The 21,406-nt window shown below is 36.0% G+C and overlaps 1 protein-coding gene and 1 pseudogene across 1 annotated transcript; both read left to right on the plus strand.

The window, feature by feature from the left end:
- Positions 1-7,337: 7,337 nt before the first annotated feature.
- On the plus strand, positions 7,338-11,370 carry LOC120130359 (protein SMAX1-LIKE 8-like). The gene is given in 4 exon segments (XM_039147610.1): positions 7,338-8,162; positions 8,164-8,619; positions 8,786-9,023; positions 9,230-11,370. Coding segments are annotated over 4 exon segments (3,360 nt in total). The 5' UTR covers positions 7,338-7,374; the 3' UTR covers positions 11,108-11,370.
- A 1,872-nt stretch (positions 11,371-13,242) lies between these two features.
- LOC120130361 lies at positions 13,243-21,281 on the plus strand (annotated as a pseudogene).
- Positions 21,282-21,406: the final 125 nt, after the last annotated feature.

Here is a 21,406-nt window from a genome sequence, read left to right on the forward strand (position 1 = left end):
TTGACCGTTGCGATTTTCAACGTTGCGATTCTATAAATCGCATTGCGATTCTCTCAGTCGCATTGCGATTTTCTTCTAAATCGCGTTGCGACTCTCTCAATCGCATTGCGATTATATAAATCGCATTGCGATTCTATCAATCGCATTGCGATTTTCTTCTAAATCGCGTTGCGAACTTGGAAGCTCGCGTTGCGATTTTCCTTTGACCGTTGCGATTTTCTTTTTAACGTTGCGATTTTCTAAATCGCGTTGCGATTTTGATATCGCGTTGCGATTTTATTGGTCATTTTGGCAAATCCAAAAAAAAGTTGGTTAAAATCGTATATTATAAGGTATTTTTGGTCACTGAGGCGATTTTCTCCTTTTTTAAAGGTGTTTTTGACGGAATATGTTTTATTAAAAAAGAAATTGGAAGGCTCTATGCACCGAGAACTCCTTTGAAGTTGTGTGTGTCATAGAATAAATTTCTTTTGTCCACTTTAAACTTTTAATACGTCATTATTTTTTATTTTAATTTGATTAATTTCGGTTTTCATATTTTTAAAATTTTAGTCATAAATTAAATAACATATATTTTTAAATCCCAATCAATTAACTATGACTATTTAAATATCTTATAATCATTAATGCTTAAATCTAAAAGTTTTAGGGATAATAATCATAATTTAATCACTAAAATCACTTAATTCATGTATAAATAATATATTTTTATCGATAAGAACGGAAGACAAAATTAATAAAGCATGCTTAAGGGTCTCAAAGACTAAGAGGCCTTGTAAAGGTCAATTGTGATGCATCATTTGATAACACCTTAAAAAAACTGTAGTGATAATTTGGGACGCATTTGTAAGAATTGTGGGAAATATTGTTCAATAATATTGTAGATTGAGAGCAATGATTTGCACTTCAACTCTCACTTGAAGAAACGGGAAGAATTTTTATGGTTGTGCCAGATGAAAAGAGGTATTCTTTCAACTCTCCCTTGTTTTTTTTCTTTATTTATAAATTTTTTATTTGAATTTTCTATTGGGTAGCAACACTGTGATTTCTTTCAATGAATTGAAAAGGATTATGGGAAATCATTCGATGTTGATGAATTAAGGAGCGAAGTACAAATGTTATTATCCAAAAATAGAGACATTTAGATTGAAAATTATGAATTGAAGAAAATGATAAAAGTTGGTGAAGTAGAAAGATTGGAGAAGAAGTTGATGAAGACAAAAGATCAATTAAGAATATGTAAAATTGAAATTACAAAGTTTAAGAATCAAGCAATGTTGTACAATGTTGGATTGATCATGTGTAATTCTTATTGTAATGAAGTTATTCTTTTGATGTAACTTTTATGAATTCCATTAATCTATGAGTTAGTGTTGTTTGATATGAAGTTATTCATTTAATGTAACTTTTGTAAATTCTTGAAGTGACGCTAATGTTAATTATGAATTTCATTGCAGAAAAAATGTGAAATTTACATAGAATGTAAATGCAATGTAACTTAAGATATATTAAAATATATAAAAAAATTACAAAATGTATATAAATGCATCAAATTCCATACACAAAACTTACAAGTTGTTTTACATACATAAAACATCACAAAATACTTTAGTTAAGAAAACATATTGTAGTTCCACAAAGCTCCATAAAAGATTGCCTGATTTACCTTACTTCAATCGCATTAAATACATCAAAAAGTAACAAAAATTAAATTAGATGTTTCATAATATTTATTTTCAAATGGGGTTATCTATGATTTTCCTCTTGATGTGCAATTTGGGTCTTGTGCTTCCTCCATGTGATTTGCTAGAAGTTGATGAAGTTTGAGAAGATGTTAAAGGTGTAAATCCTTGTGCAGACTGAGACGAAAATGAAGGTTGCATCCTTCTTACAACTTGAGATGAAGCTGCTGCAGGTTGAGATGAAGATGGAGGGTACATCTTTCTTACAGACTGAGATGAAGATGTTACATGTTGAGATGGTACTGCAGGCTGATAAAAATGTTATTGTACCACTGTTGTATTCTGAGATGAAGATGTTGGAGGCTTTATCCATGTTATAGTCTGGGATGAAGCTGGAGCAGTCTGAGATGAAATGCTAATTTATATCAAAATGATGAAAACACAATTCATGTCCTTAAATTAAAATATGTAACTTACATTCTTCTTCTTTGAACATGTTCTACGGTTGTGTCCAACCTTACCAAAAATGTAAAAATCATTTTAGTTCATTGTTTAGACAACTTGCTCCCTTTAGGTCTTTCTCCTTCCTCATTTCTTCATTTATGTTTGGATCTTTCAAGAAGTTTTATTTTGATTGGGGATATATAGCCCCATATTTATTTTCCTCAAAAAATACCCACTATAAAGTGTTGACAGAACATATTTGTATAATAACTGTTATGTTTCTTTTTTGTATGCATCAACCACATATGATTTAATAGATTCATTTTTATATAAGATAACACATATTGCATGTGGATATGGAATACCTGTCAAATCTCATTATATGCATGCACAATTTTAGCCCTTAACATCCACAACATATATTTCCCATTTACTCAATACTTCATAACCATATTGTTCATTCCATGTTACATGACAATACACACTAGTTGTTTTATGTTGTTCAACAACTTTACAAATTTTAGTACAAAAAATTGCTCTTATTTTTTACACCTAAGTTTGTGTGAACGATTTTTATTCATCACATAGTGTCTAATGTCCTTAAATAAAAAAATTGAAGTTTTATATGTTGCATGAAGTATTGTTGAATCAAATGCCTCACCAAAATTGTTATCAACAGAGTCGCATTTAGAATGTGTTACAAAAAAAGCCATGGACCAATTTTGGGATATCACTGCATCAAACTTATTAATGCGCTCTCTTTCAGATGGAGTATGCCTCTCAACTTCCAGATCAAATGTACCAGTGGGGTCTGCTTGTCTCAATGCAAATTCATAATCGAATAATCTATTAAATCCATGCCCTAACTTATCTCTTATCTGTTCTGTAGCTCACTTCCTAACTCTACAACAAACATTCTTGGTAAGATATACTCTCAGCTCTTCTTTAACAAGTCTTTGCATGTCTTTTAACTTTATGTTGGACATTATCCTCAGTTTACTAATAAAATATTTCCCAACATATCTATACTTTACCCTATTATTCATAAATATAATAGAGCAATAATCTTCACTCACTAGTGTTTTTAACCTTATAAACACCATCATTTTTTCCAAGATAAATCATGAAAGGACACCCACACCCTTACAACCAGGGATTTAAATAGCGGTCGCGTCGCGTTTATCGCGGTTGCAGACATAACGGATGCCATCGCGGTCACTGCGGGTATCGCGGTCGTGAATTTTTTTAAATTTCACACAATATATCCTAAAACATAATAATTATAGTTATAATGTTAATGAGTTATTTTTAATGGCGTTTAGAATGCTTTTTAAACGAAAAATGGCATATAAATTAATAATATATATCAACAATATAAGCAAGAAAAACAACACATACCTTAGAAATGGGGTAGTAATAGTTTCACCAATTAGGATTAAATAAATAAAAATTAAAGTTTACATTTTAAAATAAGGATTAAATTATAAATTTTTAAAGGTGGAAGGATAACAAATTAACATATTCCTTAAAAATATATCCTAGAAATTATTTAAAATAATTAAAAAGCTCTATTTCTCCCTTTTTATTGACACATATGACATATATATTTTAGTTTTTTATATTAATTTTTTTGGTTTATTCTAAAAAATCTAGATGTGATTTGGGTTTGGAACAGTCTTCTCTTAAACCCCATCTTCCTTCTTCCACTTTTCTTATTCATTTCTTTTCTCTGTTTTGCATTTTCTATTTGATCTACATCTACTATTTCTATTTTTTTTTCTTATATTTATAACTTATCGTCTTACTGTTTTTTTTCTTCTTTTTTGCGTTCTGATTTTTTTCTAATTCTTCTGAACTTAGATCTAGGGATTTCTTACCTTGTCAAATGAAAGTCAAATCTTTGTTCTTGGTCTGGTCAACTTCTTCTAGCCTTGTTCCCTTCCCGATTTGGTCTTTGTCTTGGTGAATGGTGAGTCTTGCTTGCTCAATTGCTCTTTGTTTGTTTTTTTTAGTTTACAAAACTTTTTGTTTGGAACTTTGGATTTCTTTCTTTTGTACTAATTTTGCAGAATTTTTTGTTTTGTTTTTCTTTATTTTCAATTAGCTTTTGCTACCATTTTTTACATGTTCTGTGTTTTTTTTTCAAGTCACGGTTTAATAACGGGAATAGTGTCCCATTATTGACGCTATTTACCGTTAAACGTTAAATTGCGGCCGCAACAGACCATTATTGTTATGATTCCGCTACCCACCGCAATTTTCTTGAATATTGGTTTCGGACGGCGGCGCTACCGCGAAATAGCGGACGCTATTGCGGTTGCGTTCTGCTATTTGAATCTCTGCTCACAACTTACTCTAATCTTATCCTATTCGTTCCTAATATACCTATAATCAAATCTGTTAGCTACTGCATAAGACCCTAATACCTCCTTAAATTGCTTGTGACTTTAAAAAATAATACCCAACTCAAATCTAGGTTCACTATTCTCACAAAAAAAATGTTTTCTTACCTTTATAATAAGTTCACCATCAGTATCTATTTTGTAGCTACCAACATCATCAAATGGTAAGTAATCAATGTCATCTCCATTTCCTTTCCTTTCTTCAACCCTATAAAACCCATTGTTTTGATTTCGTCTTAAATTCTCATCCCTCGCGATTTCAACTTTTCTTCTTTCTTTAAATTTTCTTGCATTCTGAAAAAATATATGTTATTTCTTCATCATGATCATCATTGAGCACTACTTCACCCCTTAGATCTTCGTATTCAGACTCTGTTTTAAGTTGATCATAAATCGAGTCACTTTCATCTTTAGTATCTTCTTCATCTACCACCATATTAACATCACCTATATTAATGCACTCTTTCCCAACTTGCACATTTAGACCATCGACATTATCATCAGTTGGCCCACCAATAATCAATCAATCTTCAACTAGCCCACCTTCAACTGACCCACCATCATCACCTACAAAATCTATATTTTCCAACACTAACCCATAGTTAACATATATGTGTACATTTCCTTTATTACTTAAATAATGAATCAGATTTAAATAACTTGCATTATCATAATCTAATGTCCTCAAATTTCTATCTAAACTACAACTTGATTCTAAATACGTTATATAAACTATTTAGTTTGTTGGACACACTGCATCATCAACAAAAGCAATGATAATAGAATAACATAAATAGTTAGAATCAATTTTTCTTTCAACCTCTTTGCCCTCAACATTTCAGCTTAGATTTTCAAGTGAAGTTCCTTAAAATGAATTACCAAAGTATACTCCATCTAAGTAATTTTCTCTAAATAATGAACAATTTAAACATGAATCTTAAGATAATGAACATATCAAATGCATATGCACCGAAAACAGGAAACATGATACTTTACACATGGGAACATTTTAAATAATATTAAAATAATAAACATAAATATGTAGAAAATCTTAAGAAATATTAACTTTTTGTTTTGTCTTTGTTTGTCAATGAGAATCTTGTACTTTACTAGCTTGGCTTTATCTTCAACTCTGAAAAGAGCCGATTAATGGAACATATTAAAACCTTCAATTTTTCGATCAAAAAAAAATAACTTCATCAATCTAGAGTTTTAATCCGTATAAATCATAAGAAAACTTCATCAAAAACAAAAAATTAAAAAATTTTAAGAACTTACCTTTCTTTCGCCAACCAAATGTTTGATTTAGGGTTTTAAACATTCACCATGATCAAGAAAGTTTCATTAAACTAATCTCCTTCATTGTAAAAATCAACTAAAGAAACTTAATCGATTGTTAAAAAATAAGAGAAAGAAAAGAAAATCGATTGTTAAGTGAGAAGTGAGAAAGAGAATCATTGAAACAAAGAAGAAGAGGATGAGACAGTCTATTGAAGAAAATGTGAAGTAAATCGGTTCAAGAGTTTTATTTCAACCTTTTTTATTAATAAAAAATCTTTTCTTTTCTTTATTTATGATTTTAAAGAAAATAAAATATGAAAAAATGGTAATATAGCGTGTTCTGATTGGTCCGAATGTTTTAAGGATGTTAACAATTAGAATAAATAAAGTAACTATTTATAATTAAGGATATAAAATATCCCAAAATATATTTTAAAGGAAAATTTGTTTAAAGGAAAATTCGATACAAATGATATTGTTTAGAGTCGATTGGTGCACTTAATCATTTATAAAAAGAGAAAATAACTTTAGTGACTAAAAATATCTTATAATATACGATTTTAATTAATTTTTTTTAGATTTGTCAAAATGACCAACTAAATCGCAATGCGATCAATAATTCGTAACGCGATCTCCGGTATCGCAAATCAGTTTCCAGATTCGCAACGCGAACTTCGACTATTGCATTGCGATTTACATATTCGCATTGCGATAGTCCAAATTCACGTTGCGATAGTCGAAGTTCGCGTTGCGATTTTCTAAATTCGTTGTGATAGTCGAAGTTCGCGTTGCGATTTATTCCAAATTCGTTGCGATAGTCCAAGTTCGCATTGCAATAGTCGAAGTTCGCGTTGCGATTTATTCCAAGTTCGTTGCGATAGTCGAAGTTCGCGTTGCGATTTATTCCAAATTCGTTGCGATAGTCCAAGTTCGCGTTGCGATTTTTCAAATTCGTTGCGATAGTCGAAGTTCGCGTTGCGATTTATTACAAATTCGTTGCGATTTATTCCAAATTCGTGGTCGTAGTAATACGTGTCTTCGACACGTCCGCGCGAATACTATCTTTTTAGAGAAAATTCTTAATAAATAAATGCAATACCACCAGTCGTTGCGATTTTAGACTATCGCAACGAATTTAGAATAAATCGCAACACGAACTTCGACTATCGTAACGCGAGCTTCGACTATCGCAACGAATTTGGAATAAATCGCAACGAATTTAGAATAAATCGCAATGCGAACTTCGACTATCGTAAATCAGTTTCCAGATTCGCAACGCGAACTTTGACTATCGCAATTGATAGTCAAAGTTCGCGTTGCGAATCTGAAAACTGATTTACGATACCGGAGATCGTGTTATGAATTATCGATCGCATTACGATTTAGTTGATCATTTTAACAAATCTAAAAAAAATTAATTAAAATTGTATATTATAAAACATTTTTAATCAAAGTTATTTTCTCTTATAAAAATCACTCTCTTGTAGTTCTGATAAACGAATAAACATATATATTTTTTTAGTTTTAAATTTTAAGAAAAGCTTTTGTTTTTATGATATCCGGCGATGCCTACGTCGGTAAGTGTAGGGCGGCAATGCTTAACGCCTGAGGCAGCTCACGTGCTAGACGAGGCGGTGAGAGTCGCGCGACGAAGGGGACACGCGCAAACGACGTCGCTCCATGTCGTTTCCGCTCTTCTATCTCTCCCTTCTTCCCCACTACGCGACGCCTGTGCCCGTGCCCGTAACGCGGCTTACTCCCCTCGCCTCCAATTCAAGGCGTTGGAGCTTTGCCTTAGCGTGTCACTGGACCGAGTCCCCTCGAGTCAACTCAGCAACGACCCGCCCGTCTCTAACTCGCTCATGGCCGCGATAAAGCGGTCTCAGGCGAACCAGCGAAGGCAGCCCGAAAATTTCCACCTTTATCGCGATATGTCGCTGCAAATTCCTTCCAATAATATCTCATGCGTCAAAGTGGAACTCCAATACTTGATTTTATCCATCCTCGACGACCCAATTGTGAGTCGGGTCTTCGGCGAGGCGGGTTTTCGGAGCTCCGAAATCAAGCTGGCAATCATCCGCCCCCTCCCTAGTCTCTTAAGATGCTCCCGACCTAGTGGACCACCGGTTTTTCTTTGCAATCTAGAAGAAACAGATTCGGCTCACGAAAACACCCGGATCCCAGGTCATCGGGGATTCAATTTCCCGTTCCCGGGTTTTGCATCGTTTTACGGAGGAGAAGAAAACTGTAGGAGAATAGGAGAAATTTTGACGCGAGGGAGGAATCCGCTACTTGTCGGTGTATGTGCAAATTATGCACTCGCGAGTTTTACGGAATCTTTGGAGAAAAAACAAACGGTTTCTGTCTAAAGAAATTCCGGGGTTAAACATAATTTGCATCCAAAATTGTATCTTGCAGTGCATTAATGAAGGTTTTACTAAAGGGGAGACGGATTCAAAATTTGAAGAAATGGGTCGGCAAATGGAAGGATCCGGATCCGGATCCGGGGTGGTGGTGAACTATGGAGATTTGAAAATCTTTGTTAGTGGCAAGAGTGAAAAAGACGAAGAAGACGCTAATGATGACAAGTTTGTCGATGAGGAAGATGGAGTTAGTTATGTAGTTGGACAGTTAACGAGGTTATTACAGTTTCATGGAGGTAAAGTCTGGTTGTTGGGAGCTGCAACGAGTTACCGGACATATTTGAAATTCTTAACTAGGTTTCCTTCCGTTGAAAAAGATTGGGATTTGCAGATTTTGCCCATCACTTCTGTTAAGAATTCATTGGTTCAGCCTTACTCAAAGTCCAGGTATATAAATAAATTATCAATTTTCATGGATATTGTATTTTATATCTTTTATATTGGCGTGGCATGTTTATTGGATGAATCACTTTTATTTGTTTCCATGTGTAATTTATTCTTACCATCTTGGTATTAAATCCAACCCTGATCTCGTAGTTTATATCAAGTACAGCTTGATGGAGTCATTTGTTCTATTTGGTGGGTTCTTCTCTATACCTTCCGAGTCGAAGGGGTCCATAAGAAGCTCATATGTACCCCGCTGTCATCTATGCAACGAGAGGTGTGAGCAAGAAGTAAATGCCATTTCCAAGGGAGGATTTAATGTTTCCGTGGCGGATCAGTGCCGATCTACTTTGCCTGCTTGGTTGCAGATGACGGAGGTTGGTGCGACCAAGGGATCAGACTCAAAGGTGTGTGTCTGTTAGTTTATGCTTCGTGTGCTCGTATTTCTTCCGTTCCCAATTATATAACATATACCAGATGACCTTTACTGCTTATACTGGTTTTAAAATAATTGGATTGCGTGTTACGTTTCAACGCTGTCGATAAAAAATCAGTTTATTTTGGATAATTTATGAAATTTACGTGAAAACAAGTTTGTCTCGCTTTAGTGCAGGCCAAAGATGGGCAGTTATTGAACACTATGGTAGCAGGACTGCAGAAGAAGTGGGACAATATTTGCCAGCGCCTTCATCGCACTCATCCAGGCCCCGAGTCGAACACTTTTCGAGAAAATCCTCCATTCCCAACTGTTCTTGACTTTCATTTCATCCAAGACAAGAAGGAAAATGTTCACAGTCATGGTAGCGACGACAGCAGAAATGCACTGGATGGTGAAAATAATTGCATAAATGCAACTTCATGCTCGCCTCTTGATTTTCAAAACATGTCTACATCACTATCAAACAATCCTTCACCTGTAGTATCCAAGGCTGAAAATGGAAGTTTCCTGCCCAAACTAGGGGGAAAACCTTCCAAGGGAGATGTTTGCAAAGCAATTGAACCCATATCCCCTTGCAGTTTGTCCAATTCAAGTGTGGGTGATACTACTCAAGCGTCATCTACATCTGTGGTTTCTGTGAAAACTGATTTAGGGTTGGGTTTATGTTCGGGTTTCTCGGGCAATACATTGATGAATCCTTCAAACCGAGACCATCCAGGTTGCCTCCCTGAAAATTTTGATGCTATTAATGGGACTGTCTCTAGCCATCCATCTCAGTTCTCATCCTCTTCCTCCCCTGACTTTGGTGGAAAGCTTCACCTAAGCAATTTCAAGACGCTTTTTAAAGCTGTCACCGAAAGAGTTGGATGGCAACCTGAAGCTGCAAGTGTTATTTGCCAAACTGTAGCCGACCGCTGTGCAAGAAATGGAAAATGTCATGGAGCCAGTCGAAGAGGTGATATTTGGTTGAATTTCTCTGGACCTGATAAATGTGGCAAAAGGAAAATTGCCCTTGCACTCGCAGACATAATATATGGAAGCGGAGAAAATTTCATCTGCATTGATCTAAGTTCCCAAGATGGGGCGGCGACCAGTATGCAGTTGATCTTCAATTCCCAGGAAGTGAATAATGATTTAAGGTTCCGAGGGAAGACTGTGGTTGACTATATTGCTGAAGAGTTGAGCAGAAAGCCCTTGTCTGTTGTCTTCCTTGAAAATGTAGATAAAGCTGATGTTCAGGTTCAGAGCTGCTTGTCCCAAGCTATCCGAATCGGTAAGTTTTCGGACTCACGAGGAAGAGAAGTCAGCACAAGCAATGCGATATTCGTGACGACTTCAACATTAACCAAGGAAAATCAAGTTGTTTGTCATAAAAAACAAGCATCTAACTATTCCGAGGATAAAATATTGAGAGCCAAGGGTCGGCCACTGCAGATAGTGATCAAGCATGATGACAAAATAATTACAAGGAATAGCACCTCTAAGCAGGGGTTTTTGAATAAAAGAAAGCTGATTGGCTCCCATGAAACTCTGGAGCAGCATGAGATGGAAATTAATAAACGGGTCAACCGAACATCACCTTTGAATCTAGATTTGAACATTCCTGCTGAAAACAATGAATTGCATGAAACTGATGACGCCATTGTCGACAAAGACTGTGTCGATGAGAGCCCCATGCGTTGGTTGCGGGATTTCTTTGATCAATCTATAAAAAATGTGGTATTCAAGCCATTTGATTTCGATGCACTCGCAGAGGAAGTACGGGACAACATAAACCAGAATTTCCGCAAGTTGATAGACGCAGAGTGTTTGTTAGAGATAGAGTCGAAAGCCATGAAACAACTAGTGGCAGTTGCATATTTATCTGATGAGAAGATGGTGATTAGGGATTGGGTGGAACAAGTTCTTAGCAAGGCATTCACGGAAGTTGAGAAAAAGAACAACCTCAACGCTCACACCGTCGTGAAACTTGTTCCCTGTGAGGGCCTCCCTTCTGAGGAGCAAACACTAGGACTAGGAGTTTGTGTTCCCCCTAAAATTATTCTCAATTAATATAAGTATAGCTTCATAATCCCATGATTTTTGGGGCAATCTTCTCGTCTTCCAGTTCCAGGTCGCTAGGTCGTGTATTCTACCATGTATAATCAATCTGTAGTGAAGTGTTAGTGTGGTACATCTATTCTTCACCACCAAAAAGGGACCACCAAAAAGGACCCCTTTTTGTATTTTTTTTTGGCTTGGTTTGATTACTTGTGGATGTTTTTAGATATATGATCCTGCCTTGTATGAAGTAACCATTTCTTACATTTACCTTGTAATTCAAGTACCTTGTTCTACAAGTATCTGAAAGAGTATGATGAATCCTTTAGGTCAAACTGTAGCAGCTTTCAAATATCTTGTCAAACCGCACCCTGAAGGAGTAGGATGGTCTCCAGCATATTCAATGATTTACTTTCTTTTTTTCTAAAAGTTAAATGTGACAAAAAGGGTAATGCAAAATGCGCTTTCTTTCCACGTTTACACATTGGCATAATGATCATCTTCCGCCCCACAAGACCACGCTGAGTGTGTTGTTTCAGACAATGAAAGCACCATATTTGCGGCTGGGATTTGTAAGAAGAAGAATAGAAGATGCATTGTATAACGAGTTCCAATATCATGGTGGATGTCATTGATCCATCCGTATTCACAATCAAATGCTTGTAAGCCCTCCTACGCCTCTCGCATAACTCCGAACCGAAACTATTAGCTTGGAACCCAATATTAGGGATGATTTGATTAGGCCACATTCCGTTAAAACCCAACAGGCCATTGAGTGAGCCCCCAGAGCTTGATTGCAAGCAAGTACTTGCAATTTCAGCCTTTCAGGCTCTAAAGCTTCTGTTTATTTTTGGGTAAACTACACGAATGACCACTCAACTCGATCAAAAATTATTTTAACCATCAATATTTTAATTTGATCAAACATACTATCCAACTATCTAAATGTTTCAATCGAGCCACCCACCGTTAACAGTTAACAAAACAATTGACATGGAAGTTAAAAGCATTTTGGTATAATTATACAATTGTACATGTTACTTATATATTCTTTCAATTTGATCATCATTTTAATAAATTATAACAATAACATGTGTCATCATTTGATTGGAGGACTAATTTTTTTAATTTAATAGATTTACTTGGTTTTTTGTTCGAATCCCTCCAGTCCCCTTTTAGTGTTGGTTTATTTTCTTTCAACTAGAGTGACACGCGTTATTATTTTAATTTATTAAAATGAGAAACAAATTGAAAGAATATATAAGCAACGTGGACCAATTGTGTAATTATACCAAAATGTTTTTAACTGCCACTTCTTTTATATTGCTAGGTTAGACCGTTAGACTCTGGTTGATCAATAACTTACTCGTGTATCAGAGTTTTTATATTTCGTGGAATACTTATGCAGAAGAATCTTGCTCGATTTGACACATAGGCTCATTTTGCTTGTTGATCTGTTACTTGCTTTTTGCCTCCTAGAATGTAGAAATGGTATTGGTGCGTATTAACAGGTAGGACCTGACTTATAACTTTGTGAACTACCATGTTTGCTGTAGTTAACAATTTTATGTAAATACTTTTTATCTATGTTACTCAGACTTGGGAGTGAAGGACTTATACGGGTATTGACCATAATGAGTTTATTCAATTTTTTAAGTTTGCATGTATTTGAAGCGTCATATCCAAATATCCACGTGTATGCATTTGACATGAATACTTAAAGAAAAAAAAGGGTGAAGAGTCCAAGCAACATAGCTTTTTATTGACAGATTGGTTGGGTGTACTTGCACAGTTGCACCTGTTTGCTAAGTTTTCCAGAAGCTTTTGTCAGCGCTGCCGAGTGATTGTTAGTTTCTTCCTATATCTGATGTTGCTTCAATTCGTGTCCTACAAGACAAAAAGAAATATGCTTGAAATGCAAGTCATGAAGAGCTTGTAATTCCTGTGATGAAAGTCATTAATGGAAAAGGAAATTCAATATCTTTACTTATTAATTTTGTCTCCTTTAATTTTTTCATCCGTTTTGTTACAATTGTTCCTCGCATAATCAATTATTGGTTAAGAAATTCTGTTTAGAAAATCATTCTGCTTCTGCTATATGGTTCTAATTTTGAATTGTGTATCTTGCTTGTCTCTTTTAGAGGCCACAATTGGTTAAGGGGAACATGCAACTTTTTTCTGTTGACCTGCAGTGTAGTCAAGCTCTTGAAGCACATGCTGCTTCATTTGCTCAATTTAAGGTAAGTGTATTTCCTGTACTTTACTATATAGACTCTGATTCAATAAGGTCCTTATCGTATATGCTTGTTTATGTTGAGCAGGTTCCTGGAAATGAGAATTCTTCTATTCTTATTTCATTTGCCACCAAGACTTTTAATGCTGTCCAGATTACATCAAAGTTGCACGTAATTCAGCTTGGTGCTCAGCCAGGTAAGTTTGCCAGGCCGTCTGTTACACTTTTGCCATCTCATTGTTATTTAAGATGGGAAATTGAATGTCTTTTAACTAAATATTAAAATTGGAAAAGTAAATTTAGGAAAGAAAATTGTTTGCCATTTCCCAATCAGAAAGTATTTTGAATTTTGGGAAGTTCAGTTAGCTGTGACTCTACTTCTGGAATATTTGTTTGGTAACTCAGAAATTCTTGAATTTTATGTATTTAAGCTCTAGATCATGGTCAAGATTATTTTCAGTTAGAATTTTTGATGGAGTCATGTTTAAGAATTGTCTATGCATCAATATAGAAGCTATATAATTATTCCGTTTTTCCTTCAGTCTATTATATTTTTAATCTTCGAATTTGGCAGGTAAGCCATCACTTCCAAAGAAACAGGCCGATCTATTTTTTCCACCAGATTTTCAAGATGATTTTCCAGTCGCGATGCAGGTAAATAATATCCTAGATCTTGATTTATTTTCTTTTAATTTGTTTATTGTGGTTCCGACAATAAGACAAGTATATGTTAAATGGCAGATGTCCCACAAATATGGCTTGATTTACGTTATCACCAAGCTCGGGCTGCTGTTTGTTTATGATCTAGAGACTGCATCTGCTGTATACAGAAACAGAATTAGTCCAGATCCGATATTTCTAACCTCTGAAGCTTCAGCACAGGGTGGGTTTTATGACATCAATAGGCGAGGCCAGGTGTTGTTGGCTACTGTAAATGAAGCAACAATAGTGCCATTTGTAAGCGGTCAAGTATGTGTTGTGCCTTTATCGTTTTGTTTTCTAGCATCTCTAAGGCGAGACATATTGGCCTACAACTTATTCTGGTTGTTTTCTGCTTCAGTTGAACAATTTGGAGCTTGCTGTCAATCTTGATAAAAGGGGAAACCTTCCTGGTGAAGAGAATTTGGTAAGTGGATTGATTTTTTGTAAATTTATATGGTGTGAGAATCCTTGCATCGGGAGGATAACTGAGAAGTAAGAGCCTGATACTGCAAATAAACTGTAGAATTTAGTTGCCCGATAATGATATCTTAAGGAAAAATCTTTTTTAACTGTGACAGACTTTTTTGGTAAATTTCTGGATTTGAATTTCATTAACTTTGCTGCAATTCTTCAATCTTGCAAATCAGGGATTGTTGACAGGCTTTTTTTATTTACCTTGGTGTCTGTTTTTTTGGCTGTGTTCTTTCCTTTGGCATTGCATGTGTAGACTAAGTCTGACATCCTGATGCTGCCTGTTCTTAACAGTAATATTTCATACAAGTTTTTCATTATATCTGTTGTTTTATTCAGATCTCTATTTTTTATTAATGTGTTCTTTTTTTTGTATGCTAGGATGTTGACTCTTTGGTTTTGGATATCTCAGGTTGTCCAACGTTTTCAAGAATTGTTTGCTCAGACAAAGTATAAAGAAGCTGCTGAGCTTGCCGCAGAGTCTCCACAAGGGATCCTTCGTACGCCTGATACGGTTGCCAAGTTTCAGGTCTATTTTTTTCTTCTCTTAGTCATACAGGTATTGGTTGTATTATTTGTTTTGATTTTTTCTGAGGCAGATCCTTTACCCAAAAACTGCAGTGTTCCTGTTCAAGCTGGGCAAACTCCACCACTGTTGCAGTACTTTGGTACGCTTTTAACAAGAGGGAAGCTCAATGCATTCGAGTCATTGGAATTATCTCGGCTTTTGGTAAACCAAAACAAGAAGAATCTTCTGGAAAACTGGTTAGCTGAAGATAAATTGTAGTGAGGAACTTGGAGACCTTGTGAAGGTTTGATTTGAACTCATTGGAATTATATTCTGTTAGTATCATACTTGATTTCTTATCTGAATTTCAACTTCAAAAAAGTAGGACTAATTTTATTGTTCTGTATTTGCCTAATTCTTATTGCTGCCCTGCTTATTTTGTAGACAGTGGATAATGATCTTGCGCTGAAAATATATATTAAAGCTAGGGCAACCCCAAAAGTTGTAGCAGCTTTTGCTGAACGTAGAGAGAGTGACAAAATCTTGATTTACTCAAAGCAGGTGATTTGGCTCAATTTTTTAAATTGACACTTTTTGTTGTGATGATGTGTGATATTTTTCCATCCTATATTCATTAACTATTCATGAATAAACTCTTTTCTCAGGTTGGGTACAGTCCTGACTAATTGTTCCTTCTGCAAACAATTCTTCGTATAGATCTACAGTTTTGTTTCTATTTTCTGTAGTCTTTAGTATTCGAGGTGTTGGAGCATGTCGATTCATTGGAACAATGGATTAATCTGTTCAAATCTCTTTATTAAAGCCTTTCTAAGTCAATTTTATGAATATTCTGATAAAATTAGAAGATTATTTATTGTTTGCCGATCAATCATTGATAATATCATAGACATTTTTTATGGGATTGGATCTCTGTTATTTCCATGTTTTGAGATGGAGGCGAGTTATACCTTTTTTACTTTCACGGAGCTTGTAATTTTGCATTAATGATGTCTCAAATGGAGGGAGGTTGTCCGGTTGATTACAACACCATTACTGATCTTTTTCTTCAGGTCTGCTGCCTATGGAATTGGTTGCTGAAAAACACTTCTTTACATAATATATGAGATTCTTTTCTTTGGATATCTGCCTCTTGTTTCTAGAGAAACTTGATACGGGAGGCTACTTCATTTCTATTAGATGTTTTGAAGCTAAACCTGCCAGAGCATGCTTTTCTACAGACGAAGTTTATTTCTTTAACGTGCTATTTAAGCTAATTTAATTTAGGTGTTTTTTTTAATTTGTTTTCCTCTGGAAGCAGTATAAATAGTTTGATAACATTCTTTTCTGATGTAGGTTTTGGAAATAAATTTAGTGACCTTTCCAAATGTTGCTGATGCCATTTTAGCAAATGGCATGTTTAGTCATTATGATCGTCCCCGAATTGCACAACTTTGTGAGAAAGCTGGTCTCTATGTGCGGGCCCTGCAGGTAATTATCTTATATTCTTATTAAGGCTAATACTTGTTGCATTATGTGCGACTTTCTGCACTGTATTAATAATATCTCCTTGATTACCTGTAACAAATTTTTGCAGCATTACACCGAGTTGGCAGATATTAAACGTGTCATTGTGAATACTCATGCTATTGAGCCTCAGATGCATGTTGTCCACCGTCTTTATCTCTTGGTAAAATTGGAGACTGTGGAACCACCCGACATTTTTTTAATAATACTGTTTTCAGTCACTTGTTGAGTTTTTTGGTACACTTTCACGAGAATGGGCTTTGGAGTGCATGAAAGACCTTCTGCCAACCTTCAAATAATTGTTCAGGTAAAAGATGTTGTATAATGGTATATGCTAGTACTGCTTAGGAAACACCGAAGGATAAGTTATGTGTCTTTGCAGGTTGCCAAGGAGTATTGTGAGCAGTTGGGTGTTGATGCCTGTATAAAACTTTTTGAGCAATTTAAGTCATATGAAGGATTGTACTTTTTCCTGGGCTCTTATTTAAGCTCAAGGTAAGCTAAGTAAACACTAAAGTTCCTCTGTTCGGTTGCTCACAGCATGACAGCAAATATTTCTGTTAGGTACTAAATATGATGTTTACTTCCGACTATGGGATAGTGAGGACCCTGATATTCACTACAAGCACATTGAAGCAGCTGTTAAAACTAGACAAATAAAGGAAGTTGAGCACGTGACTAGGGAATCAAACTTTTATGACCCTGAAAAGATAAAACTTCTTGATGGAGGCCAAGCTTCCATTTAAACTCAAGTTATCGAGAACTTATTTGCTTCTTTTGATAGGTGAACCCTGGGAATGCACCTTTAGTAGTGGGGCAATTGCTAGATGATGAATGACCTGAAGATTTTATAAAGGGTCTCATTCTCTCAGTCCGTTCTTTGCTTCCAGTTGAGCCCCTCGTGGAGGAATGTGAGAAGAGGTGAATTGTTCTTCATCTTCCATCCTTGTTTCTTCCCATCATTACCATGTGATTCTCATTTTCAGAATGTGGTTTCCAGAAATCGACTTCGTTTACTTACATGGTTCTTGGAGCATCTTGTAAGTGGGGGAAGTCAAGATGTGCATGTCCACAATGCTCTGGGTAAAATCATCATTTACAGCAATAACAATCCAGAGAACTTCCTCATAACCAACCCTTACTATGATTCTGGGGTTGTTGGTAAGAAATGATAGAAACGTGATCCCACCCTCGCAGTTGTGGGTTACCGAAGAGGAAAATGTGATGTTGAACTCATCAATGTCACAAATAAGAATTCGTTATTCAAATTGCAGGCAAGGTATGTAATTATTTAGTTTATTTATTATAATGTATTTGGATCTTTGTTTTAAAGGGGCTTATCTGTATATCACCCTTTGATCTCAGGTATGTTGTTGAGAGGATGGATGGTGATCTTTGGGAGAAGGTTCTAAATCCGGAAATGAATACAGAAGACAGCTAATTGATCAGGTTGTGTCTCTGCTTTGCCAGAAAGCAAAAGTTCAGAACAAGTCTCTGCAGCTGTTAAAGCTTTCATGACGGCTGACCTGCCCCATGAACTGATTGAGCTTCTTGAGAAGATTGTAGTCCAAAACTCTGCATTCAGTGGGAAATTTAATCTGCAAAATCTTCTTATTTTGACAGCTATTAAGGCAGATCCGCCTAGAGTTATGGACTATATCAATAGGCTAGATAATTTTGATGGACCTGCAGTGGGAGAAGTGGCCGATTAGGCCCAACTATACGAAGAAGCTTTTGCAATTTTCAAAAAGTTTAACTTAAATGTTCAGGTTGTCAGTGTATTGTTGGATAACATTAGAAGTATCGACTGGGCTGTGGAATATGCATTACGAGTTGAAGAAGATGCCGTTTGGAGTCAGGTGGCTAAGGCACAGCTGAGGGAGGGGCTGGTGAGTGATGCAATTGAATCATTTATTCGTGCATATGATGTTACTCAGTTCCTTGATGTTATCCGAGCGTCTGAGGAAGCTGATGTCTACCCTGATCTGGTGAGGTACCTTCTGATGGTTAGGAAGAAGGTTAAAGAGCCCAAGGTGGACAGTGAGCTCATTTATGCCTATGCAAAGATTGTTAGATTGTGTGAAATTGAAGAATTTATTCTCATGCCAATCGTTGCTGATCTTCAAAATGTCGGTGATCGCTTATTTGATGAAGCCCTTTGTGAAGCTGCAAAAATAATGTTTGCATTTATATATAACTGGGCTAAGTTGCTTTTACTCTGGTGAGCCTTAAACAATTCCAGGGTGCTGTTGTCGCGGAACGAAAAGCCAACAATGCCAAGACATTGAAGGAGGTTTGCTTTTCTTGTGTTGATGCAGAAGCATTCCGACTGGCACAGATATGTGGTCTTAACATTATTGTACAGGTAAATTTGCTTTCAAGTTGAGTTACAATTTTTGGGTACAGCAAAGTGGTTCATACGTGTGCATATTCAGTTCCTCTTCTTCTCTCATGTTTGTTGGAGGTCATTTGTTCATGCCGATTTGACATTGTGTTTATTGATTCTGTAGGTGGATGACCTGGAAGAAGTTAGTGAATACTATCAAAATAGAGGATGCTTCAATGAGTTGATCTCTCTCATGGAGAGTGGTTTAGGATTGGAACGTGCACACATGGGTATTTTCACCGAGTTGGGCGTTCTTTATGCCAGATATCGCCCTGAGAAGCTCATGGAGCACATTAAATTGTTCTCTACTCGTCTCAATATTCCCAAGCTGATAAGAGCTTGTGATGAGCAATAGCATTGGAAGGAACTTACCTATTTATACATCCAATATGACGAGTTTGATAATGCTGCAACTACTGTGATGAACCACTCTCCTGAATCATGGGATCACATGCAGTTAGATATTATTGTCAAAGTTGCTAGTGTTGAGCTATATTACAAGGCCGTCCACTTCTACTTGCAAGAACATCCTGATCTCATCAATGATATGCTAAATGTGCTTGCACTTCGTGTTGATCACACTTGTGTTGTTGACATTATGAGAAAGGTTCAATTTTGGCCGATCAAATATTTAAATAAATACCACCAACTTATTGTACTTTTATTTTAATTCACTTAGTTTGACAATTATTTCCTTCTTGAATATCAGGCTGGTCATCTGCGTCTTGTGAAGCCATATATGGTTGCAGTTCAGAGCAACAATGTGTCAGCGGTGAATGAGTCTTTGAATGAGATTTATGTTGAGGAAGAAGATTATGATAGATTAAGAGAATCTATTGATTTGCATGATAATTTTGATCAGATTGGCCTTGCACAGAAGGTGAAGTACTATTCTTACATTCTTGTTTGTTGTTAGGTTGCTTTCTGATGCTGTTTTTAAATTGCTCGAGTAGATTGAGAAACATGAGCTTCTTGAGATGAGGCGCGTCGCTGCATATATTTACAAAAAGGCGGGCAGATGGAAGCAGCCCATTTCCTTGTCAAAGAAGGACAAGATTTACAAAGATGCGATGGAAACAGCTTCAAAATCTGGTGACCGAGGATTTGCTTGTTTACTTCATTGAACAGGTACAGAAGTCATTCATGAACATGTAAAAAAATATATGCCGAGTAATAAATGGTTTATAGTGATATGGTTATATCTTTGGAGGTATAAACTGTAAGAGTTCACATCTTGTGCAACCAGTACCTCTAATGAGATTAGTTTGCTCTCTTCCACTTGTTCCTTAAGGTGCAATTTTAAGTATAAAATCATAGTAGGCAATGACCGTACCACAGTTGTAGGACATGGAAGTGAAGCTTTTAACGTGTGCTGTTTTTGCTCTGTGGTGGTCTCTCTGGTACCTTCACTGAAATGGACGTAATTTCAATGTTGATGTTCTTTGCACAGGGCAAGAAGGATAGCTTTGCATCATGCCTCTTTGTCTGTTATGACTTGATTCGACCAGACGGTGTTCTTGAGCTAGCCTGGATTAACAATATGATTGATTTCGCATTCCCATATCTGTTGCAGGTAATTTCTTGCAGTATCATTTCATTTGATTGGGGCTTTATTAGCTAGACGTTTTTTTAGCGCACTGCCTCACTTTACCATGATTCTTTTATTAGCCATGAAGATATTTCTTAATTTGGAGACTATTGTTGGAACCTTATTTGAGTCTGTTTTTCCAGTTCATCCGTCAATATACTGGGAAAGTTGATGAACTTATCAAGGACAAGATTGAGGCTCAAAAAAGAAGTTAAGGCTAAAGAGCAGGAAAAGAAGGAAGTGATTGCACAACAGGTAATCATAACATACTGTTTTCTTGAAAATAGATTCTCTACATCCGCCGGGAGTGGCTAGATGTAGATCCAAGTTCCAACATATTCTAAGCGATTAAAATGGATTGTGTTGCAGAACATGTATGCTCAGTTACTACCACTTGCACTACCTACACCGCCAATGCCGGGAATGGGAGGTGGTTTTGCACCTCCGCAACCCATGGGAGGAATGGGAATGCCACCAATGCCATCTTACGGCGTGCCACCAATGGGAAGCTATTAAGTCGGTCGAATATCAAGTTTGATTCATAATTTAGTGGTTAGTTGGATACATGTTACTGAGAGGTAAAGGAGAATGACATTGTAGTTCAATTAGTGAGTCTTAAGGCGTCTTCAAAAGTGAACTTTCCCCTTGTCGACGAAGTTGGAATAATGTCATTTAATATGTTTCAGAAGTGTTCGATGTGTCTTGTAGTATTTCTATTTATCTTAAAGAAGAGGGGATTTTTGGGTGGTGGTAGGGGGCCGTAGAGTTGGCCAAGCCGAGGAGTTCATTAACTGTATACATATATTTTTTGTGTGATTATTTTCTGTTTCCTTCATTCTTTGGAATGGAACTGACCCATTTTGTTTCATTATCAATTTTTTGGATATCCGCTTACATGA

Source organism: Hibiscus syriacus, unplaced genomic scaffold (assembly GCF_006381635.1).
Source record: "Hibiscus syriacus cultivar Baekdansim isolate YM2019G1 unplaced genomic scaffold, ASM638163v2 tig00110546_pilon, whole genome shotgun sequence".
NCBI classification, from domain to species: domain Eukaryota; kingdom Viridiplantae; phylum Streptophyta; class Magnoliopsida; order Malvales; family Malvaceae; genus Hibiscus; species Hibiscus syriacus.